The sequence below is a fragment of the Trypanosoma brucei genome, chromosome 1 (genome assembly GCF_000002445.2).
Source record: "Trypanosoma brucei brucei TREU927 chromosome 1, complete sequence".
Classification (NCBI taxonomy): Eukaryota; Euglenozoa; class Kinetoplastea; order Trypanosomatida; family Trypanosomatidae; genus Trypanosoma; species Trypanosoma brucei.
This window is the reverse complement of record NC_008409.1, coordinates 942,196-963,897: the sequence shown is the minus strand read 5'-3', so window position 1 is coordinate 963,897 and position 21,702 is coordinate 942,196. Positions and strand designations below refer to the sequence as shown.

Here is a 21,702-nt window from a genome sequence, read left to right as displayed (position 1 = left end):
TGATTGATTCCTCCTCCTTCCCTTATTGGTACTTGCTTCTTTTTCTTTTTTTTTTGGCTTTTCATCGCCATATAATTCGCATATGTTGCCGTATTTCCTTCTCCACTTCCTGATCCTCCACTCACTCAAAAGAAGAAAAAAAGCAGAGCCGGTTATCTGTGATTATTCGCATTAGCTTTGATTCCAACAGCATCACGCATGTCTTGCAGGGTTGCGGGCGCAAACACATTTCCCTCCGTCCAAACTTCCACCGTTTCCCTCACAAATGCCAACGCCTCGGAACCATCCATCGCATATCTCGCCAACAACTGCACCATACGAAGAATATAATGCTCAAATACCGCCCCATACCGCAGCGGTCGCCCAAATGTCTCGTGTTCTGCCATCAACATATTCGCGAGAAAAATCACCGTTCCGCCCTTCTGCAACGCCGCTTCATCCACCATAATATCAGATGGAGCCGTGTAGTTTGTGCTCCAACTGGCAGCATCTTTTCGTCTACTCGCCATACCGTAAGCGCTGCCTCCCTCCTCCTCTTTTTGGTTTTTTCCGCCCCTCATGCACATTTCTTCCACGGGTTTCTGCGCTTGCATGCACCAGGCCTCATATACGTAACCATCACATAACTGAAGCATCACATGGAGAAACACCTCCGTCATGGGGAGCCTCCCTCGCATGAATTGCACAATGGCACGCTGATGTTCTTCACCACGTGGGGCCGCATCAACCATTTCAACAAATGCAGCCAAATCCTTTATGTTGCGAAACATATGCGGCATATGTGGACCATACACAACAGCAGCTGAGGCTGCCACACGACTACAAAAAGTGGTGGCACCAGCGGCACCAGCACTCGTAAAATAATGTGATAGCGATTGCCATAATGTTAACATGCGATGCCGATGCCGCTGCCGCTGACGCTCCGTTCCTGCCGCCGTCGCTCCCGCACATTCCCTCGACTCGTCACTAATAAATCCCCCCCTCATCCTCTGAAGAAGCGCGCAGTAAAGTCGCCTCTCTTCACTATCTGTTGCATCGAATAAAAACTTATGTTTGGAATCTGTGACGTGAGCAACGCAATATTCCGCAAAATGAGGACTCGTCATTTGCATTTGTACAACCCGCTGCACGAGTTCCTCTGTTGACATAATTTTCTTTTTTTTTTTCTTGTCTGTCCGTCCTAATCCACACAACACAACTTCTTATCCGAACTCTCGTCAGAGCAAAAGTTTCAAACACGTTAAGCAATTCACCGTAATGCGTTTGCTCCCGTGTGTAATACCCTATCGCACCCGATTTAATTCAACAACTTTAAATGAATAAATGTGAAACTAATTATAATTTGAATGTAAACAAATCAAAAAAAAAACAACAAAAATCTTCACCTTAAATGTTGGCAAGTACTTTTCTCCTATTCTATCCACACTAAGTACCACAAGCCAACTGTAGAAATTATTGAAACAAAGCATTCATAAATTTAGAGAGGAAAAAAAAAGAAAGGAAAAGAAAAGAAAAGAAAAGGCAGACAAGTGAGAGAGGAAGTGAATGGACGAATAAATAAATAAATAAATAAACAGATAAAGATGAGGAATTTGTTGAAATTCAATAAGAAAGAAACGCCACTGAAGGGCACTGTCATTTTTAAATCATATGGAGATGATGCTGTAGATGATGATATGTCGTTGCTTTTTTTTTTATTTTTATTTTAATATTGTCAACATATTTTCTCCTCTTCGTATTTCTAATATGCGATTCCGCGTTCAATTTGGGTTTTCTTCTTTCTCCTTTTTCTTTTTCTTTTTCTTTTTCTCTCACTCTTTTTTTCTCTTTTCCTTTCCTTCTCTCCTTTTCTCCTTATTTGTTACTTCCTTTTTTTTTCTTTTTCTTTTTCTTCCTTTTTTATTCACTTCAGCCCGAGGTGTTTATCTCTAAAACGTTCAAAAATACCTCAGGGAACGCACACCAAAAAGAAAAAAAAAAGGTAAGTGGAAGAGAGGGAAAGAATACAGGAAGGAAGGAAGGAAAGAAAGAGGGAGGTGAGCAATTATATTTTTAAAAAAAATAAAAAAAAGCAAAACGAAGAAAAAAAAAAGAAAGAGGAAAGAGGAAAGAGGAAAAACGCACAAACACGACGGAAAAGTAAGAAAGAAAATGCGGCGAAACACGCACATAAATAAATATAAATATATATATATATATAAATTATATATTTATATATTTATATATTTATATATTTGCATGTATACGTATATGATGATCGTGGTAATAATGAAATGGCAAAGGGACAAACATAAGAAAGTTTTAAAAAACTCTTCAGTGGCAACTTGTTTTTGTTTTTTTATTTCTCCTTTTATTTTCTTAACCCTCTGCTTGGATTTGGGATTTGGCAACCGTTGTTTCTCTTCTCCCTTTTTCGCTTTTCGCCATAATCACCTGTAACAAAAAAAAAATCCAAAGCGTTGGGTAAAAGAGAAATAACTTCAATTTTCTCTCATTCATTCATTTCATCTTTTCTGTTTCGTTTTTATCTTTATTTTTCTTCTCTTTAATTTCGTGTTGTCATGTCTCTTTGATCTCCCTTCCTTTTTCTCTCGTTGATGTTACTGCTGATGCTGCATTCCACTCAGATTCATAACAACAACAACAACAATAATAATAATAATAATAGTCACAACTAATAATAATAATAATAATAATAATAATAATTTATGACTGATTCGTTTGTCTGCTCGTTTTGTTTTGTTTTTTTCTTCAGCTTCCTCTTTATTTTCCTCTTTTTTTTTAAATAAAAAAAACCGTTTCTCTGCATGTCCTCATTTTCCTTCCAATCGAAACATCATATCATTTCATTTCATTTCATCTTTCTTCTTTTGCTTCTTGTTTCTGTTGTCTTCTTTTTTATTTTCTTTTCTCGCTTTTTTTTTTATTTTTTTATTTTTATTTTTATTTTTTTTGTTGCTTCTTTTAAATACAAACACGCGCGCAGAACAAACATTTTCTCACTTTTCCCACTTCTGAACTTTCCTCTTGTTGTAAAGAATTAAAACAAGAAAAAGCAAATCAAATCAAATCAAAGCAAAGCAAAGTAAAGTAAGAGAGAGAGAGAGGGAGGGAGGGAAAATAGTCATTTTTAATTTGAGCCGCGTCGCCTGTTTATTTATTTATTTATTTTTTGTTTAAACTCACTTTGTTTTTTTTTAATTTATTTTTTTCAAAAAGAGAAAAAGGATAAGAGGGAATAATAATTTTAAAGAACAAAGGAAAAAAAAAGAAGGTAGAGGATGGCAAAAGGAAAATTATCTCCCTCCCCCTTCTTCTTCTTCATCTCCTTTTTTTTTTTTCTCTCTCTCTCTCTCTTTGGTTCTGTCTCTTACCTGTTGTTATTACTAAAAATGAACACATTTATTTATTTTGTGTTGTTTCCTTTTTTTTTTTACAATTTCTCTTCTTTTTTTTTTGTTTAGTGGGTTGTTGTTGTTTTGTTGTTTTTTTTTTTTAATTGCAGGTTTGTGTTTTTTTTTTGTCATTTTTTTATTTTCTTTTTTTTTGGGGGGGGGGGGGGCGGGGTTTCTTTAACATTCATTCATTCATTCATTCATTTTCATTTCGCGCTTTTGAGGCAACATATTTATTTATTTATTTGTTGAACTAAAAATATAAGATGAAACCAAATCAAATCAAATCAAAACAAACGAATTGCTCTCCCACTTGATTTTACTTTTGTTCTTTTTTTATTTTATTTTATTTTATTTTCGCTTTGTTTTATTTCTTTCGTTTTTTTTTCTTTTCTTTGAACTTCTTGTTGTTAATAATGATGCAAATGAAACGCATCACTTCACCCTGAGCTTCAAATAAAAAAAAGGTAGTACAGGAAACGATCAGTCATTCAACAAATAGATAAATAAATGAAACTCATGAGTGGAAAAAAAAGAAGAAAAAAAGAAAAAAAAGAAAAAGAAGGGAAATTTCCCATTCAGAAAATGATGAAAAAAAAAAAAGAAGAAAAAGAAAAAGATGAGGGGTGTTGTTATTGTTTTTTGCTGTCATTTCGTACCGTCAGCTTCTGCCAGCTCATTATTTCATTCCTCAAACATTTATTCCACACACATAAAACACACAAAACACATAAATATGCGCCCGCATCCAAACGCTAACGTAACTTTTCTTAATTATATTTACATAAACGTTTTCTCTTTTTTCTTTTTTTTTCTTCTGATGATTTTTGTCATTTGAATCTTTTTTCTGTTGTTGTTGCTGTTGTTGTTGTTTTTGTTTCTTCTTTTCTGCTTTCTATGAGCGAATGGACGCGAATATGCATACATGTGTGTGTTTCATATGTTTTGTGCAAATGGGGAATGAACAAAAAGCGAAAACTCATAATAATGACGAACTAATAACAATAATAATAATAGTAATAATAATAATAATAGTAATAATAGTAATAGCTATTTACATTTTTTTTCCCATCATTATTTGTATTTATCTATATGTGTATTTATATGTGTGCGCATATGCGTGTGTTTGCGTGTTTGTGTTTTTGTGCCTGTCTGACTCTTTTTTTTTTCACATTTTTTTTAATTTTTAATTTTTCTTTTTCTTTTCCTTTTTTTTTTCTTTCCTTTTTTTTTCTTTTTCTTTTTTGCAAGTTTTTAACTAAACAAATAGATATTTAAATGCATAAATGAAATGAAATAAATTGAACCCTCATGTAGAAGGAAACTAGCAATTCATTTACATCGATTCATTTCAAATCACGTGTACCGTTTCACACACTTTCATATCCATATAATTATCTAATTCATTTGCTATCATCATCATTTTCATAATAATAATAATAATAATAATCATCATCATCATCATAATCTTCTTCACTACACAAACACAAATACAAACACAAAAACAAAAACAAACACAAACAAACAAACGCATATACAAACACTAATAAATAAACAAATATAAAAAATGAACAAGGTGGTATGACGGTGAAATACATCAGAGAGGCAACAAAACAAAAAACATCAATAATAATAATAATAAAAAGAAAACCGTCATTTCGCTTTCGCACGTGCCAAATAGTGATTCATCACCTCTCCCGCCACACATTAAATATGCGGCTACTCATCAGCAACACGCAATCATACATCTGTACATCTGATTAAATATATATTTATATATATAAATATATTTAACCTTTCATTTATATATTCATTTATATATTTATATATTTTATATGAGAATAATTAGAAACAACTAGAATACGAAGATTATTGGGGGGGGGAGGAGGAAAAAAAAAAAAGACAAACCAAAAGAATGCACAACAGAAAAATTACAGCCATACGACTGCACGTCATACAAACTTTTAAGCGTGTGTGGGTGGAAAAAAAAACAAAAACAAAAACAAAAAGGAGCAAATACCTCCTCTCCCTTCCTTCTTTTTTTTTTAATAATTATTTTCTCTTCTTTTTTTTTTCCATATTCTTTTATGTTTCGATTTTTTTTCGATTTTCACTTTTTTTTTTGCTAAATTGATTTTATTACTGTTGTCTTGTTTTGTTTTATCTTCTTGAGATGGATGAAAAATGAATAATGATGGCGACTCACTGGCGGATAATAATAATAATATATTAATAATAATAATAATAATCGGGAGAAGTGATATTAAGAATAATATAAGCCCACTCAAAAGGCACAAAAAGAAAAAAAAGAAGAAAGAACAGATTAATAATAAATATTTGTTTGCTTCTCTGTAGATAATAGCAACAAATATTTTATTAATACCCAACAAAACGAAATAAAAACGAGCAAAAAAAGAAAAGAAAAGAAAAAATTTCACTCGAAATCATTTCAGCTTCATTTTTTTTCTTTTTTTTTCCTCTTTCTTTCTGCTTTTTGTGCCTTCATTTTCCCTCCCATAACTCTATAAACTTAGTACAAAAAAACGAAAACACCATCAATAATAATAATAATAAAACTGATAATAAAACTCGCAAGAACACGCGCAAACAAAAAAAACTGTTTGGAAAGCGGGAGAATAAAATGAAATAACAAATATATGTATGTAAATATATTTATATATATAAATATATTTATATATATATATATACATATGATGCAGAATTACACTCAAAGTAATAATGAAAATAATAAAAGATGAAAGAATGGAAGGGTGAAAAGGAGGGGAGAAGAAAAAAAAAAGCACACAAAAAAGATGAAATGAAATAAAACTGCTGCAACCGAAATCCGACTTAACATGAAGTCAAGTGAATTGGAAAAATCAAATATAAAATGAAATTCCAACAGCTCAGCTCCCCGTCGCACACGTCCCAATTGCTCCCAAAAACAAGTTATTTTTCCCTCATTTTTTTCCCCCTCTCTTCTGTTCATTTCTTGCTTTTTTTTTTTTTGAGTTTTGCATTAGGTGAACAAATGAATTCCAGTGAGGAAAACAGAAGGCCATGCACTTCCAACTATTCATTTATTTATTTATTTTTCCTTTTCACACAATTATTTCCCTGTTTCTCTTGCGACGGGAACAAAAAAAAAAAGAAAGAAGAGTTTCCCACTAAAATCATTAATAATAAGAATATTAATAATAATAATAATGGAACCTGCTCTCTCAGTTCTACATTAGCAAAACGTATCCGACTGCTGCATCGTACACACATAAATAAATAAATAAATATATATCAAAAAGATATAAAAACAGAGAGAAAGGAGGATGCAGAAAAATGAAAGCGGAGCCGAAACATTTTTTCGCTTCGGTTTCTTTCGCTTCTTTTTCTTTTTTCTCTTTTCCCTTTTCTCTTTTCTCTTTTCTCATGAAGGTATATTTAAATATTTACTTATATTTGTGTATAAGAGAAAAACAGTTCAGTAAATGTAGCGAAAGCAAAGATGAGAAAAGAAAATCGAGCAAAGATGGTAGACACAAAATAATAGCAATAATAAGACATCATCATACATACACAAATGTGCGCATGCTTTTGCTTTTGTTATATTTTTTCTTTTTCACTTCCATTCCCCGACTTTTCTTCCTCTTTTTTTTTTTCATAAACTGGTATAAAACTGCATCATTATACAATTTTCATCATTATATTATTTCCCGCCTTCCAAACAGCCCCACGAACAAAAAAAAAAGAAGAGAAAGGGAACAGCAAAACACCTCTCCCAACACTATCCCATCCAAGCGAGCGCCTCTTTCATTCCAATCAAATAATATAAATAATAAAAAAAAAACACACACACACACAAAATATAAATGAAGAGAAAAAAAAATTAAAAAAAAAGAAGGAAAAGGAGGGAAAGACTGCATTCCATCCAGCAAGAAAGTACCGTACAGAGAGACGAACACTCCGTCATACATGAAAGAAAGATGCACTTCCGAGCATAAGTAAAACAAGAAGATATAAAACACACAAAGGCACGCGCACCGAGAACAAACTCAATGACTCAGCTGCAATGGTCGTAACGAATCATTACGACAGAGAAAAAACTTTCATACCGAAGCATAAGAAACACTAATATATGAAAATTTTCGCAGCGAATCAACAAAAAGAGAAGTCACTACATCTCAGCGTAATCCACTTCATGCAGCGGTAACATGTTCGTTGGCTCCCGTAGTGGATCAAACACATACGGATCATGGCGGTACCGACTGAAGCCAGTCCACACCGTGCTGGTATAAACGTTGGGGGCTTCAAAGTATTCTCTACGATCAAAAGAGGAAGAAAACATGCAAGTCTGCACCATAGGAGGAACAGAAGCAAAAGGAGGAATAATGCCCGATACGGCGGAAGATACTGGAAGTAACGCATGATCCTCCAATAAGCCCTTAAACTCCGAAACCGCGTCGGCATATGGCGGACAGTCACCGCGATTGGGATCATAAATATAAGGTGCCAAAAGCTCACGTACATATATACACTCCTTCTTCGGTACTCCAACAACCATTGGTAAGTACGGAAGATGGCTTGCACGAGTTGTTGAGGAGACAACGTAGTCGGCGTACTCACTTAACCACTCTCGGCAGTTAGGGGGAGCGAACAGGTATACCTCCTCACCATTAGAATTTATGTCAAGGAAGATACGCCCACTGAGTCGTAACAGTCGTTTCGCCTCCAACACTGAAGGAACAATAACCCATGCGCAGCCTTTGCCCCGACCAGTTGCCTCATTCACGTGAGCCTCCATGTGAGTGATAACAAGGTCAGGTGCAATGAAGCGCAGCAGACGCCGTAGAGCTGAGGGATAAACGTCCCGTCGTTGCTGGCCAAAAAACAGACGGATGGGTTTCACACCAGGAATTTTAGGGGCGGGTCCCGCGGCTGTGACCTTCGTTACCGGAGGTTTCCTCTCTGGACGGTACTGCATGAAGCTGCGGGTGTCAAAGGCGGGGATGCTCATCACGCCATGCTCATTCACTGCAAAGTATCCCTGCACCAGTTTGTGAAACTTCTTACATGTCCGTGATAAGGCAATGACGTCTGGAAGGGAAAGGTATGGAATGGCACCATACAGGACGGATTCCGGCACATCGTGAAGGGTCAAAGGCTTTTCAGAGGCAACAGAAGAAATATGTTGATGTTCCTCACGCAACTCGGAAAGGGCATCTGTTCCGCAAGCATCCGAAAGATCCACTAACGGGTTAGCTATGTCCTCTGAGTCGGTTCCGGACAACCCTGAAGACGCCTGAAGTTTCACAAAAAGTGAGCTCTCACACTTCATCCTATCCCAAGCAACGATACCTCGACTGCTCAAGGGGGCATCACGGAGCGCAACAGCTTCGTAGTTGGCTTCATGGCCGCCACAAACCGGCGATGAGTTACCAAATGTCGAACAACCGAACGCCGGCGTACTAAAAACAGACACAGTAAGCGCAGGACTGCTACCAGATGACAAAGCAGAAGATTTACCCGCATGGAAATCATCAACAGCGCCCTTCAAGAACGCTGCTCCGCTCAACCGCATTTCACTGCTTCCCTCCTCCAAGGACATCGTGTACACCGCTATTCAAATAACGCTTGGTAGAGGTTTGCTTCACAATTCACGACAAAGAAAATGATGGCAATTGGGTTGGCCTCAGATGTTACCTTGCTTATGGTCTTCTGGTTCCGATAGCGGAAAACACTATCACACGCATCAATAAACAGAAGGTAGAAGCAAAAAGGAATTTGGGAGAAAGAGACAAAACAAACGAAAAGCAGACACAGCGTAACGGGTGACAAGGCCACGGGTTAAAAATTGGGGAACTTGCATGCACAAGTCCCGGGAGGAGATACGATTTGTGCGAGGCACTGCTGCAAGTGTACACACACGTCCAATCTACCGCTGCATCACACAACACCACAATTACAATAAACACTTGTCATAAAGATGGTGTGTTGCCTAAACGAAGAGATGCTTGAGGAAAGGGACAAGAAATAAATCAAACGTTTCAGCAAACAGCAAATGGAGCACCACTGCAATTAGTGTGTAATGATGTCATGCAACTGGAAGAGCAGGGTGTGTGTGTGAGCAGCGGAAACAAAAATAGAAACAAAAGTAAAATAAAATAGTAAATGAAACAAAAGTAAAATAAAATAGTAAATGAAACGAAATGAAAAATGATATAAAACGAAAAGAACAAGGGAGAGGAAAATAAAATGATAAGAGAGAAATTGCCAAGGACAATCCTCTATTAGTAAGAAGCGTTTACTTACATAAGGGCATTCAAAATGAAAAAGTAAAAAAAGAAAGAAAGGGATAAAAAGAGATAAAAAGGGGGAAAAAGAAACAAAGTCACGGCATATAAAAACAAACATATATATGTATGTATATACGTGTATATAGATATGCTTATATGTTTGTATAGGATGAAAAAGAGAGGAAAAAACATGTGTATAAAAGTTATATAAGGGAACATATAGATGTAGGGAGGGAAGAAAGTACAGCGAGTGAAATTATCTTAGGTTAATAGAAATACAAAAGAAAACAATGAAAACAATGAGGGTGAGGAAGGTGTAGTTCCAATTAGCCGTCTCTTCCCTGCAATTAGCAGGGAACAGGAGTCTTGCACAAGTTATGTCAATGGGAGGCCCGTGACGGTCTATGTGCCGTACCGGGGGAAGCTGTTACATACGGAGGAAGTTGTATATATGTTTTTTCCATGGTCATATAATTGAATCGGTATATATAAATAGTGGGGATTGATAGAAAGCGTATATGTGTATAAGTGTAAATGAGTATATGTGGTAATTTGTATAGGGAAGGATTGCCCCCTCCTCCTTACAGCACTCGGTCCAGAGACCCCCAAGACATCCTTAATGCAAGCGAGCAAAGTGCAAACGGCAAAGAAAGGGAGTGGAAAATGAAAAAAAAAAACATAACGTAATATAAAAAAAGGGAGGGAAGAAACTACAGTCCAACCAGTGGGGACACGCCGTCCACAGCATCACCACACAGACTCGATGGAGTGCTCACCACTCAGTTGGACCGCTAAGATGCCGCTAGTACGCACAGTGGGCCGTACACGTACGGGTCGTGCCGGAACCGCCTAGGGCCTGTCCATATAGTGCTTGTGTACACGTTGTGGGGCACAGTGCGTGTTGTCGTCTCGGGACACGCAATAAATCTGTCACCGCCTACCCCAGAGCCAAGGCGTGCTCCCGGGTGGAATCCCCACATTTCATGATGAAGAGAAGTTGAGGAATTGCTGCAAAACCGAAGTTCCCTGGCACGCTGAGTGGCTGAAGCATCCGCCGCAACCAACCATGGGCGGCGCCTTGCTTGCAAACGCTCAGGTGTGGACTCACCCGACTGCAGAGCCTCCCCTGACCTGCGCCTTCCGTGTGTTGAGTCGCCTTGCAAATGATTGCTGGTCGTCCACGCCTCGGACGGCCGCTCCTGCTGCTGCAGGCCCTCATCCTGTGGAGACCCAACTCGTACCAATGGTTCCACAGAGTCGGGCATCTGCTGGGCCGCCGCGACGGGTGCCTGCTGCTCCGTAACACCGCGATGTTGTGGATGGGGACGCACACATTGTTCCAACCCCTTCTCCACTTTGGCACTCGACTTCCTGGGGGCTTCCACAACCATCGGCTGTCGTGGCAAGTGACTTGGACGAACTGCGGAAGCGACTGCACACTCCGCGTGCTCATTCAACCACTCTCGGCAGTTAGGGGGAGCGAACAGGTATACCTCCTCACCATTAGAATTTATGTCAAGGAAGATACGCCCACTGAGTCGTAACAGTCGCTCCGCATCCAATTGTGACAGGGCGAACACCCACGCGCAGCCTTTGCCACGACCGTTAACTGGGTTCGTGTGAGCCTCCATGTGAGCAATCACAAGGTCAGGTGCAATGAAGCGCAGCAGACGCCGTAGAGCTGAGGGGTGTGGGTCCCGTCGTTGCTGGCCAAAAAACAGACGGATGGGTTTCACGTCCGAAGCTTTCGTTGCGGGTTCCATAGATGACGCCTTCGTTACCGGAGGTTTCCTCTCTGGACGGTACTGCATGAAGCTGCGGGTGTCAAAGGCGGGGATGCTCATCACGCCATGCTCATTCACTGCAAAGTATCCCTGCACCAGTTTGTGAAACTTCTTACATGTCCGTGATAAGGCAATGACGTCTGGAAGGGAAAGGTATGGAATGGCACCATACAGGACGGATTCCGGCACATCGTGAAGGGTCAAAGGCTTTTCAGAGGCAACAGAAGAAACATGTTGATGTTCCTCATGCAACTCGGAAAGGTCACCCAACGAGTCAAACGAGTCCACTGAATCAGCCCCTGACAACCCTGACGGCTCCTGGAACTTAACATGCAGCGGGTTCACACACTTCAGCACAGTGCAATCAGTTGAGCAGCGACTGCTGAGGCCTGCGCCAGCACAAACGGAAGGGATGGTTTCACGCATCGCAGATCGGCACGTGTCTGAGGTGCTCAGAGCAGGACTTGTAAGAACCAAACTGCTTCCGGATGATAAAACAGGGGACTCACATGCATTGAAATCATCAACAGCGCCCTTCAAGAACGTAGCTCCGCTCAACCGCATTTCACTGTTTCCCTCCTTCAAAAACATCGTGTACACCGCTATTCAAATAACGCTTGGTAAAGGTTTGCTTCACAATTCACGACAAAGAAAATGATGGCAATTGGGTTGGCCTCAGATGTTACCTTGCTTATGGTCTTCTGGTCCCGATAGCGGAAAACACTATCACACGCATCAATAAACAGAAGGTAGAAGCAAAAAGGAATTTGGGAGAAAGAGACAAAACAAACGAAAAGCAGACACAGCGTAACGGGTGACAAGGCCACGGGTTAAAAATTGGGGAACTTGCATGCACAAGTCCCGGGAGGAGATACGATTTGTGCGAGGCACTGCTGCAAGTGTACACACACGTCCAATCTACCGCTGCATCACACAACACCACAATTACAATAAACACTTGTCATAAAGATGGTGTGTTGCCTAAACGAAGAGATGCTTGAGGAAAGGGACAAGAAATAAATCAAACGTTTCAGCAAACAGCAAATGGAGCACCACTGCAATTAGTGTGTAATGATGTCATGCAACTGGAAGAGCAGGGTGTGTGTGTGTGTGTGTGTGTGAGCAGCGGAAACAAAAATAGAAACAAAAGTAAAATAAAATAGTAAATGAAACGAAAGTAAAATAAAATAGTAAATGAAACGAAATGAAAAATGATATAAAATGAAACGAAATGAAAAATGATATAAAATGAAACGAAATGAAAAATGATATAAAACGAAAAGAACAAGGGAGAGGAAAATAAAATGATAAGAGAGAAATTGCCAAGGACAATCCTCTATTAGTAAGAAGCATTTACTTACATAAGGGCATTCAAAATGAAAAAGTAAAAAAAGAAAGAAAGGGATAAAAAGAGATAAAAAGGGGAAAAAAGAAACAAAGTCACGGCATATAAAAACAAACATATATATGTATGTATATACGTGTATATAGGTATGCTTATATGTTTGTATAGGATGAAAAAGAGAGGAAAAAACATGTGTATAAAAGTTATATAAGGGAACATATAGATGTAGGGAGGGAAGAAAGTACAGCGAGTGAAATTATCTTAGGTTAATAGAAATACAAAAGAAAACAATGAAAACAATGAGGGTGAGGAAGGTGTAGTTCCAATTAGCCGTCTCTTCCCTGCAATTAGCAGGGAACAGGAGTCTTGCACAAGTTATGTCAATGGGAGGCCCGTGACGGTCTATGTGCCGTACCGGGGGAAGCTGTTACATACGGAGGAAGTTGTATATATGTTTTTTCCATGGTCATATAATTGAATCGGTATATATAAATAGTGGGGATTGATAGAAAGCGTATATGTGTATAAGTGTAAATGAGTATATGTGGTAATTTGTATAGGGAAGGATTGCCCCCTCCTCCTTACAGCACTCGGTCCAGAGACCCCCAAGACATCCTTAATGCAAGCGAGCAAAGTGCAAACGGCAAAGAAAGGGAGTGGAAAATGAAAAAAAAAAACATAACGTAATATAAAAAAAGGGAGGGAAGAAACTACAGTCCAACCAGTGGGGACACGCCGTCCACAGCATCACCACACAGACTCGATGGAGTGCTCACCACTCAGTTGGACCGCTAAGATGCCGCTAGTACGCACAGTGGGCCGTACACGTACGGGTCGTGCCGGAACCGCCTAGGGCCTGTCCATATAGTGCTTGTGTACACGTTGTGGGGCACAGTGCGTGTTGTCGTCTCGGGACACGCAATAAATCTGTCACCGCCTACCCCAGAGCCAAGGCGTGCTCCCGGGTGGAATCCCCACATTTCATGATGAAGAGAAGTTGAGGAATTGCTGCAAAACCGAAGCTCCCTGGCACGCTGAGTGGCTGAAGCATCCGCCGCAACCAACCATGGGCGGCGCCTTGCTTGCAAACGCTCAGGTGTGGACTCACCCGACTGCAGAGCCTCCCCTGACCTGCGCCTTCCGTGTGTTGAGTCGCCTTGCAAATGATTGCTGGTCGTCCACGCCTCGGACGGCCGCTCCTGCTGCTGCAGGCCCTCATCCTGTGGAGACCCAACTCGTACCAATGGTTCCACAGAGTCGGGCATCTGCTGGGCCGCCGCGACGGGTGCCTGCTGCTCCGTAACACCGCGATGTTGTGGATGGGGACGCACACATTGTTCCAACCCCTTCTCCACTTTGGCACTCGACTTCCTGGGGGCTTCCACAACCATCGGCTGTCGTGGCAAGTGACTTGGACGAACTGCGGAAGCGACTGCACACTCCGCGTGCTCATTCAACCACTCTCGGCAGTTAGGGGGAGCGAACAGGTATACCTCCTCACCATTAGAATTTATGTCAAGGAAGATACGCCCACTGAGTCGTAACAGTCGCTCCGCATCCAATTGTGACAGGGCGAACACCCACGCGCAGCCTTTGCCACGACCGTTAACTGGGTTCGTGTGAGCCTCCATGTGAGCAATCACAAGGTCAGGTGCAATGAAGCGCAGCAGACGCCGTAGAGCTGAGGGGTGTGGGTCCCGTCGTTGCTGGCCAAAAAACAGACGGATGGGCTTCACGTCCGAAGCTTTCGTTGCGGGTTCCATAGATGACGCCTTCGTTACCGGAGGTTTCCTCTCCGGACGGTACTGCATGAAGCTGCGGGTGTCAAAGGCGGGGATGCTCATCACGCCATGCTCATTCACTGCAAAGTATCCCTGCACCAGTTTGTGAAACTTCTTACATGTCCGTGATAAGGCAATGACGTCTGGAAGGGAAAGGTATGGAATGGCACCATACAGGACGGATTCCGGCACATCGTGAAGGGTCAAAGGCTTTTCAGAGGCAACAGAAGAAACATGTTGATGTTCCTCATGCAACTCGGAAAGGTCACCCAACGAGTCAAACGAGTCCACTGAATCAGCCCCTGACAACCCTGACGGCTCCTGGAACTTAACATGCAGCGGGTTCACACACTTCAGCACAGTGCAATCAGTTGAGCAGCGACTGCTGAGGCCTGCGCCAGCACAAACGGAAGGGATGGTTTCACGCATCGCAGATCGGCACGTGTCTGAGGTGCTCAGAGCAGGACTTGTAAGAACCAAACTGCTTCCGGATGATAAAACAGGGGACTCACATGCATTGATATCATCAACAGCGCCCTTCAAGAACGCTGCTCCGCTCAACCGCATTTCACTGTTTCCCTCCTTCAAAAACATCGTGTACACCGCTATTCAAATAACGCTTGGTAAAGGTTTGCTTCACAATTCACGACAAAGAAAATGATGGCAATTGGGTTGGCCTCAGATGTTACCTTGCTTATGGTCTTCTGGTCCCGATAGCGGAAAACACTATCACACGCATCAATAAACAGAAGGTAGAAGCAAAAAGGAATTTGGGAGAAAGAGACAAAACAAACGAAAAGCAGACACAGCGTAACGGGTGACAAGGCCACGGGTTAAAAATTGGGGAACTTGCATGCACAAGTCCCGGGAGGAGATACGATTTGTGCGAGGCACTGCTGCAAGTGTACACACACGTCCAATCTACCGCTGCATCACACAACACCACAATTACAATAAACACTTGTCATAAAGATGGTGTGTTGCCTAAACGAAGAGATGCTTGAGGAAAGGGACAAGAAATAAATCAAACGTTTCAGCAAACAGCAAATGGAGCACCACTGCAATTAGTGTGTAATGATGTCATGCAACTGGAAGAGCAGGGTGTGTGTGTGTGTGTGTGTGAGCAGCGGAAACAAAAATAGAAACAAAAGTAAAATAAAATAGTAAATGAAACGAAAGTAAAATAAAATAGTAAATGAAACGAAATGAAAAATGATATAAAATGAAACGAAATGAAAAATGATATAAAATGAAACGAAATGAAAAATGATATAAAACGAAAAGAACAAGGGAGAGGAAAATAAAATGATAAGAGAGAAATTGCCAAGGACAATCCTCTATTAGTAAGAAGCATTTACTTACATAAGGGCATTCAAAATGAAAAAGTAAAAAAAGAAAGAAAGGGATAAAAAGAGATAAAAAGGGGAAAAAAGAAACAAAGTCACGGCATATAAAAACAAACATATATATGTATGTATATACGTGTATATAGGTATGCTTATATGTTTGTATAGGATGAAAAAGAGAGGAAAAAACATGTGTATAAAAGTTATATAAGGGAACATATAGATGTAGGGAGGGAAGAAAGTACAGCGAGTGAAATTATCTTAGGTTAATAGAAATACAAAAGAAAACAATGAAAACAATGAGGGTGAGGAAGGTGTAGTTCCAATTAGCCGTCTCTTCCCTGCAATTAGCAGGGAACAGGAGTCTTGCACAAGTTATGTCAATGGGAGGCCCGTGACGGTCTATGTGCCGTACCGGGGGAAGCTGTTACATACGGAGGAAGCTGTATATATGTTTTTTCCATGGTCATATAATTGAATCGGTATATATAAATAGTGGGGATTGATAGAAAGCGTATATGTGTATAAGTGTAAATGAGTATATGTGGTAATTTGTATAGGGAAGGATTGCCCCCTCCTCCTTACAGCACTCGGTCCAGAGACCCCCAAGACATCCTTAATGCAAGCGAGCAAAGTGCAAACGGCAAAGAAAGGGAGTGGAAAATGAAAAAAAAAAACATAACGTAATATAAAAAAAGGGAGGGAAGAAACTACAGTCCAACCAGTGGGGACACGCCGTCCACAGCATCACCACACAGACTCGATGGAGTGCTCACCACTCAGTTGGACCGCTAAGATGCCGCTAGTACGCACAGTGGGCCGTACACGTACGGGTCGTGCCGGAACCGCCTAGGGCCTGTCCATATAGTGCTTGTGTACACGTTGTGGGGCACAGTGCGTGTTGTCGTCTCGGGACACGCAATAAATCTGTCACCGCCTACCCCAGAGCCAAGGCGTGCTCCCGGGTGGAATCCCCACATTTCATGATGAAGAGAAGTTGAGGAATTGCTGCAAAACCGAAGCTCCCTGGCACGCTGAGTGGCTGAAGCATCCGCCGCAACCAACCATGGGCGGCGCCTTGCTTGCAAACGCTCAGGTGTGGACTCACCCGACTGCAGAGCCTCCCCTGACCTGCGCCTTCCGTGTGTTGAGTCGCCTTGCAAATGATTGCTGGTCGTCCACGCCTCGGACGGCCGCTCCTGCTGCTGCAGGCCCTCATCCTGTGGAGACCCAACTCGTACCAATGGTTCCACAGAGTCGGGCATCTGCTGGGCCGCCGCGACGGGTGCCTGCTGCTCCGTAACACCGCGATGTTGTGGATGGGGACGCACACATTGTTCCAACCCCTTCTCCACTTTGGCACTCGACTTCCTGGGGGCTTCCACAACCATCGGCTGTCGTGGCAAGTGACTTGGACGAACTGCAGAAGCGACTGCACACTCCGCGTGCTCATTCAACCACTCTCGGCAGTTAGGGGGAGCGAACAGGTATACCTCCTCACCATTAGAATTTATGTCAAGGAAGATACGCCCACTGAGTCGTAACAGTCGCTCCGCATCCAATTGTGACAGGGCGAACACCCACGCGCAGCCTTTGCCACGACCGTTAACTGGGTTCGTGTGAGCCTCCATGTGAGCAATCACAAGGTCAGGTGCAATGAAGCGCAGCAGACGCCGTAGAGCTGAGGGGTGTGGGTCCCGTCGTTGCTGGCCAAAAAACAGACGGATGGGTTTCACGTCCGAAGCTTTCGTTGCGGGTTCCATAGATGACGCCTTCGTTACCGGAGGTTTCCTCTCTGGACGGTACTGCATGAAGCTGCGGGTGTCAAAGGCGGGGATGCTCATCACGCCATGCTCATTCACTGCAAAGTATCCCTGCACCAGTTTGTGAAACTTCTTACATGTCCGTGATAAGGCAATGACGTCTGGAAGGGAAAGGTATGGAATGGCACCATACAGGACGGATTCCGGCACATCGTGAAGGGTCAAAGGCTTTTCAGAGGCAACAGAAGAAACATGTTGATGTTCCTCATGCAACTCGGAAAGGTCACCCAACGAGTCAAACGAGTCCACTGAATCAGCCCCTGACAACCCTGACGGCTCCTGGAACTTAACATGCAGCGGGTTCACACACTTCAGCACAGTGCAATCAGTTGAGCAGCGACTGCTGAGGCCTGCGCCAGCACAAACGGAAGGGATGGTTTCACGCATCGCAGATCGGCACGTGTCTGAGGTGCTCAGAGCAGGACTTGTGAGAACCAAACTGCTTCCGGATGATAAAACAGGGGACTCACATGCATTGAAATCATCAACAGCGCCCTTCAAGAACGTAGCTCCGCTCAACCGCATTTCACTGTTTCCCTCCTTCAAAAACATCGTGTACACCGCTATTCAAATAACGCTTGGTAGAGGTTTGCTTCACAATTCACGACAAAGAAAATGATGGCAATTGGGTTGGCCTCAGATGTTACCTTGCTTATGGTCTTCTGGTCCCGATAGCGGAAAACACTATCACACGCATCAATAAACAGAAGGTAGAAGCAAAAAGGAATTTGGGAGAAAGAGACAAAACAAACGAAAAGCAGACACAGCGTAACGGGTGACAAGGCCACGGGTTAAAAATTGGGGAACTTGCATGCACAAGTCCCGGGAGGAGATACGATTTGTGCGAGGCACTGCTGCAAGTGTACACACACGTCCAATCTACCGCTGCATCACACAACACCACAATTACAATAAACACTTGTCATAAAGATGGTGTGTTGCCTAAACGAAGAGATGCTTGAGGAAAGGGACAAGAAATAAATCAAACGTTTCAGCAAACAGCAAATGGAGCACCACTGCAATTAGTGTGTAATGATGTCATGCAACTGGAAGAGCAGGGTGTGTGTGTGAGCAGCGGAAACAAAAATAGAAACAAAAGTAAAATAAAATAGTAAATGAAACAAAAGTAAAATAAAATAGTAAATGAAACGAAATGAAAAATGATATAAAACGAAAAGAACAAGGGAGAGGAAAATAAAATGATAAGAGAGAAATTGCCAAGGACAATCCTCTATTAGTAAGAAGCGTTTACTTACATAAGGGCATTCAAAATGAAAAAGTAAAAAAAGAAAGAAAGGGATAAAAAGAGATAAAAAGGGGGAAAAAGAAACAAAGTCACGGCATATAAAAACAAACATATATATGTATGTATATACGTGTATATAGATATGCTTATATGTTTGTATAGGATGAAAAAGAGAGGAAAAAACATGTGTATAAAAGTTATATAAGGGAACATATAGATGTAGGGAGGGAAGAAAGTACAGCGAGTGAAATTATCTTAGGTTAATAGAAATACAAAAGAAAACAATGAAAACAATGAGGGTGAGGAAGGTGTAGTTCCAATTAGCCGTCTCTTCCCTGCAATTAGCAGGGAACAGGAGTCTTGCACAAGTTATGTCAATGGGAGGCCCGTGACGGTCTATGTGCCGTACCGGGGGAAGCTGTTACATACGGAGGAAGTTGTATATATGTTTTTTCCATGGTCATATAATTGAATCGGTATATATAAATAGTGGGGATTGATAGAAAGCGTATATGTGTATAAGTGTAAATGAGTATATGTGGTAATTTGTATAGGGAAGGATTGCCCCCTCCTCCTTACAGCACTCGGTCCAGAGACCCCCAAGACATCCTTAATGCAAGCGAGCAAAGTGCAAACGGCAAAGAAAGGGAGTGGAAAATGAAAAAAAAAAACATAACGTAATATAAAAAAAGGGAGGGAAGAAACTACAGTCCAACCAGTGGGGACACGCCGTCCACAGCATCACCACACAGACTCGATGGAGTGCTCACCACTCAGTTGGACCGCTAAGATGCCGCTAGTACGCACAGTGGGCCGTACACGTACGGGTCGTGCCGGAACCGCCTAGGGCCTGTCCATATAGTGCTTGTGTACACGTTGTGGGGCACAGTGCGTGTTGTCGTCTCGGGACACGCAATAAATCTGTCACCGCCTACCCCAGAGCCAAGGCGTGCTCCCGGGTGGAATCCCCACATTTCATGATGAAGAGAAGTTGAGGAATTGCTGCAAAACCGAAGCTCCCTGGCACGCTGAGTGGCTGAAGCATCCGCCGCAACCAACCATGGGCGGCGCCTTGCTTGCAAACGCTCAGGTGTGGACTCACCCGACTGCAGAGCCTCCCCTGACCTGCGCCTTCCGTGTGTTGAGTCGCCTTGCAAATGATTGCTGGTCGTCCACGCCTCGGACGGCCGCTCCTGCTGCTGCAGGCCCTCATCCTGTGGAGACCCAACTCGTACCAATGGTTCCACAGAGTCGGGCATCTGCTGGGCCGCCGCGACGGGTGCCTGCTGCTCCGTAACACCGCGATGTTGTGGATGGGGACGCACACATTGTTCCAACCCCTTCTCCACTTTGGCACTCGACTTCCTGGGGGCTTCCACAACCATCGGCTGTCGTGGCAAGTGACTTGGACGAACTGCGGAAGCGACTGCACACTCCGCGTGCTCATTCAACCACTCTCGGCAGTTAGGGGGAGCGAACAGGTATACCTCCTCACCATTAGAATTTATGTCAAGGAAGATACGCCCACTGAGTCGTAACAGTCGCTCCGCATCCAATTGTGACAGGGCGAACACCCACGCGCAGCCTTTGCCACGACCGTTAACCGGGTTCGTGTGAGCCTCCATGTGAGCAATCACAAGGTCAGGTGCAATGAAACGCAGCAGACGCCGTAGAGCTGAGGGGTGTGGGTCCCGTCGTTGCTGGCCAAAAAACAGACGGATGGGTTTCACGTCCGAAGCTTTCGTTGCGGGTTCCATAGATGACGCCTTCGTTACCGGAGGTTTCCTCTCTGGACGGTACTGCATGAAGCTGCGGGTGTCAAAGGCGGGGATGCTCATCACGCCATGCTCATTCACTGCAAAGTATCCCTGCACCAGTTTGTGAAACTTCTTACATGTCCGTGATAAGGCAATGACGTCTGGAAGGGAAAGGTATGGAATGGCACCATACAGGACGGATTCCGGCACATCGTGAAGGGTCAAAGGCTTTTCAGAGGCAACAGAAGAAACATGTTGATGTTCCTCATGCAACTCGGAAAGGTCACCCAACGAGTCAAACGAGTCCACTGAATCAGCCCCTGACAACCCTGACGGCTCCTGGAACTTAACATGCAGCGGGTTCACACACTTCAGCACAGTGCAATCAGTTGAGCAGCGACTGCTGAGGCCTGCGCCAGCACAAACGGAAGGGATGGTTTCACGCATCGCAGATCGGCACGTGTCTGAGGTGCTCAGAGCAGGACTTGTAAGAACCAAACTGCTTCCGGATGATAAAACAGGGGACTCACATGCATTGATATCATCAACAGCGCCCTTCAAGAACGCTGCTCCGCTCAACCGCATTTCACTGTTTCCCTCCTTCAAAAACATCGTGTACACCGCTATTCAAATAACGCTTGGTAAAGGTTTGCTTCACAATTCACGACAAAGAAAATGATGGCAATTGGGTTGGCCTCAGATGTTACCTTGCTTATGGTCTTCTGGTCCCGATAGCGGAAAACACTATCACACGCATCAATAAACAGAAGGTAGAAGCAAAAAGGAATTTGGGAGAAAGAGACAAAACAAACGAAAAGCAGACACAGCGTAACGGGTGACAAGGCCACGGGTTAAAAATTGGGGAACTTGCATGCACAAGTCCCGGGAGGAGATACGATTTGTGCGAGGCACTGCTGCAAGTGTACACACACGTCCAA

General features: G+C 42.5%; 13 protein-coding genes across 13 annotated transcripts, besides 21 other annotated features; 2 read left to right on the top strand and 11 right to left on the bottom strand.

The window, feature by feature from the left end:
- Window positions 1–152: 152 nt before the first annotated feature.
- On the bottom strand, window positions 153–1,148 carry TB927.1.4680 (hypothetical protein, conserved; the record flags this gene model as incomplete). The annotated part of the gene is made up of 1 exon (XM_001219160.1): window positions 153–1,148. The coding sequence occupies one exon, from the start codon at window positions 1,146–1,148 to the stop codon at window positions 153–155; it is 996 nt and encodes a 331-aa protein (XP_001219161.1).
- Window positions 6,286–6,424: a sequence feature (Signal anchor predicted for Tb927.1.4670 by SignalP 2.0 HMM (Signal peptide probabilty 0.386, signal anchor probability 0.601) with cleavage site probability 0.324 between residues 45 and 46).
- On the top strand, window positions 6,286–6,675 carry TB927.1.4670 (hypothetical protein, unlikely; the record flags this gene model as incomplete). The annotated part of the gene is made up of 1 exon (XM_001219159.1): window positions 6,286–6,675. One exon carries the CDS (start codon window positions 6,286–6,288, stop codon window positions 6,673–6,675), a length of 390 nt encoding a protein of 129 aa, XP_001219160.1.
- Window positions 6,346–6,414: a sequence feature (2 probable transmembrane helices predicted for Tb927.1.4670 by TMHMM2.0 at aa 21-43 and 58-80).
- Window positions 6,457–6,525: a sequence feature (2 probable transmembrane helices predicted for Tb927.1.4670 by TMHMM2.0 at aa 21-43 and 58-80).
- Window positions 6,676–6,818: 143 nt separating the features above from the next.
- Window positions 6,819–6,876: a sequence feature (Signal anchor predicted for Tb927.1.4660 by SignalP 2.0 HMM (Signal peptide probabilty 0.001, signal anchor probability 0.825) with cleavage site probability 0.000 between residues 18 and 19).
- On the top strand, window positions 6,819–7,262 carry TB927.1.4660 (hypothetical protein, unlikely; the record flags this gene model as incomplete). The annotated part of the gene is made up of 1 exon (XM_001219158.1): window positions 6,819–7,262. One exon carries the CDS (start codon window positions 6,819–6,821, stop codon window positions 7,260–7,262), a length of 444 nt encoding a protein of 147 aa, XP_001219159.1.
- Window positions 6,984–7,052: a sequence feature (1 probable transmembrane helix predicted for Tb927.1.4660 by TMHMM2.0 at aa 56-78).
- Window positions 7,263–7,563: 301 nt separating the features above from the next.
- Window positions 7,564–8,994, bottom strand: TB927.1.4650 (hypothetical protein, conserved; the record flags this gene model as incomplete). Its single annotated transcript, XM_001219157.1, has 1 exon — window positions 7,564–8,994. The coding sequence occupies one exon, from the start codon at window positions 8,992–8,994 to the stop codon at window positions 7,564–7,566; it is 1,431 nt and encodes a 476-aa protein (XP_001219158.1).
- Window positions 8,995–10,298: 1,304 nt separating this feature from the next.
- Window positions 10,299–10,430, bottom strand: TB927.1.4640 (hypothetical protein, unlikely; the record flags this gene model as incomplete). The annotated part of the gene is made up of 1 exon (XM_001219156.1): window positions 10,299–10,430. One exon carries the CDS (start codon window positions 10,428–10,430, stop codon window positions 10,299–10,301), a length of 132 nt encoding a protein of 43 aa, XP_001219157.1.
- Window positions 10,320–10,388: a sequence feature (1 probable transmembrane helix predicted for Tb927.1.4640 by TMHMM2.0 at aa 15-37).
- Window positions 10,322–10,430: a sequence feature (Signal anchor predicted for Tb927.1.4640 by SignalP 2.0 HMM (Signal peptide probabilty 0.158, signal anchor probability 0.821) with cleavage site probability 0.058 between residues 37 and 38).
- A 43-nt stretch (window positions 10,431–10,473) lies between these two features.
- Window positions 10,474–12,057, bottom strand: TB927.1.4630 (hypothetical protein, conserved; the record flags this gene model as incomplete). The annotated part of the gene is made up of 1 exon (XM_001219155.1): window positions 10,474–12,057. One exon carries the CDS (start codon window positions 12,055–12,057, stop codon window positions 10,474–10,476), a length of 1,584 nt encoding a protein of 527 aa, XP_001219156.1.
- On the bottom strand, window positions 12,528–12,929 carry TB927.1.4620 (hypothetical protein, conserved; the record flags this gene model as incomplete). Its single annotated transcript, XM_001219154.1, has 1 exon — window positions 12,528–12,929. The coding sequence occupies one exon, from the start codon at window positions 12,927–12,929 to the stop codon at window positions 12,528–12,530; it is 402 nt and encodes a 133-aa protein (XP_001219155.1).
- Window positions 12,597–12,665: a sequence feature (3 probable transmembrane helices predicted for Tb927.1.4620 by TMHMM2.0 at aa 9-31, 46-68 and 89-111).
- Window positions 12,726–12,794: a sequence feature (3 probable transmembrane helices predicted for Tb927.1.4620 by TMHMM2.0 at aa 9-31, 46-68 and 89-111).
- Window positions 12,818–12,929: a sequence feature (Signal anchor predicted for Tb927.1.4620 by SignalP 2.0 HMM (Signal peptide probabilty 0.071, signal anchor probability 0.922) with cleavage site probability 0.015 between residues 38 and 39).
- Window positions 12,837–12,905: a sequence feature (3 probable transmembrane helices predicted for Tb927.1.4620 by TMHMM2.0 at aa 9-31, 46-68 and 89-111).
- A 498-nt stretch (window positions 12,930–13,427) lies between the features above and the next one.
- On the bottom strand, window positions 13,428–13,559 carry TB927.1.4610 (hypothetical protein, unlikely; the record flags this gene model as incomplete). Its single annotated transcript, XM_024642689.1, has 1 exon — window positions 13,428–13,559. One exon carries the CDS (start codon window positions 13,557–13,559, stop codon window positions 13,428–13,430), a length of 132 nt encoding a protein of 43 aa, XP_024498413.1.
- Window positions 13,449–13,517: a sequence feature (1 probable transmembrane helix predicted for Tb927.1.4610 by TMHMM2.0 at aa 15-37).
- Window positions 13,451–13,559: a sequence feature (Signal anchor predicted for Tb927.1.4610 by SignalP 2.0 HMM (Signal peptide probabilty 0.158, signal anchor probability 0.821) with cleavage site probability 0.058 between residues 37 and 38).
- A 43-nt stretch (window positions 13,560–13,602) lies between these two features.
- On the bottom strand, window positions 13,603–15,186 carry TB927.1.4600 (hypothetical protein, conserved; the record flags this gene model as incomplete). The annotated part of the gene is made up of 1 exon (XM_001219152.1): window positions 13,603–15,186. The coding sequence occupies one exon, from the start codon at window positions 15,184–15,186 to the stop codon at window positions 13,603–13,605; it is 1,584 nt and encodes a 527-aa protein (XP_001219153.1).
- A 486-nt stretch (window positions 15,187–15,672) lies between these two features.
- TB927.1.4590 (hypothetical protein, conserved) lies at window positions 15,673–16,056 on the bottom strand (the record flags this gene model as incomplete). The annotated part of the gene is made up of 1 exon (XM_001219151.1): window positions 15,673–16,056. The coding sequence occupies one exon, from the start codon at window positions 16,054–16,056 to the stop codon at window positions 15,673–15,675; it is 384 nt and encodes a 127-aa protein (XP_001219152.1).
- Window positions 15,724–15,792: a sequence feature (3 probable transmembrane helices predicted for Tb927.1.4590 by TMHMM2.0 at aa 9-31, 46-68 and 89-111).
- Window positions 15,853–15,921: a sequence feature (3 probable transmembrane helices predicted for Tb927.1.4590 by TMHMM2.0 at aa 9-31, 46-68 and 89-111).
- Window positions 15,945–16,056: a sequence feature (Signal anchor predicted for Tb927.1.4590 by SignalP 2.0 HMM (Signal peptide probabilty 0.071, signal anchor probability 0.922) with cleavage site probability 0.015 between residues 38 and 39).
- Window positions 15,964–16,032: a sequence feature (3 probable transmembrane helices predicted for Tb927.1.4590 by TMHMM2.0 at aa 9-31, 46-68 and 89-111).
- A 673-nt stretch (window positions 16,057–16,729) lies between the features above and the next one.
- Window positions 16,730–18,313, bottom strand: TB927.1.4580 (hypothetical protein, conserved; the record flags this gene model as incomplete). Its single annotated transcript, XM_001219150.1, has 1 exon — window positions 16,730–18,313. The coding sequence occupies one exon, from the start codon at window positions 18,311–18,313 to the stop codon at window positions 16,730–16,732; it is 1,584 nt and encodes a 527-aa protein (XP_001219151.1).
- TB927.1.4570 (hypothetical protein, conserved) lies at window positions 18,784–19,119 on the bottom strand (the record flags this gene model as incomplete). Its single annotated transcript, XM_001219149.1, has 1 exon — window positions 18,784–19,119. The coding sequence occupies one exon, from the start codon at window positions 19,117–19,119 to the stop codon at window positions 18,784–18,786; it is 336 nt and encodes a 111-aa protein (XP_001219150.1).
- Window positions 18,829–18,897: a sequence feature (3 probable transmembrane helices predicted for Tb927.1.4570 by TMHMM2.0 at aa 9-31, 46-68 and 75-97).
- Window positions 18,916–18,984: a sequence feature (3 probable transmembrane helices predicted for Tb927.1.4570 by TMHMM2.0 at aa 9-31, 46-68 and 75-97).
- Window positions 19,023–19,119: a sequence feature (Signal anchor predicted for Tb927.1.4570 by SignalP 2.0 HMM (Signal peptide probabilty 0.036, signal anchor probability 0.957) with cleavage site probability 0.010 between residues 33 and 34).
- Window positions 19,027–19,095: a sequence feature (3 probable transmembrane helices predicted for Tb927.1.4570 by TMHMM2.0 at aa 9-31, 46-68 and 75-97).
- Window positions 19,120–19,792: 673 nt separating the features above from the next.
- Window positions 19,793–21,376, bottom strand: TB927.1.4560 (hypothetical protein, conserved; the record flags this gene model as incomplete). Its single annotated transcript, XM_001219148.1, has 1 exon — window positions 19,793–21,376. One exon carries the CDS (start codon window positions 21,374–21,376, stop codon window positions 19,793–19,795), a length of 1,584 nt encoding a protein of 527 aa, XP_001219149.1.
- Window positions 21,377–21,702: the final 326 nt, after the last annotated feature.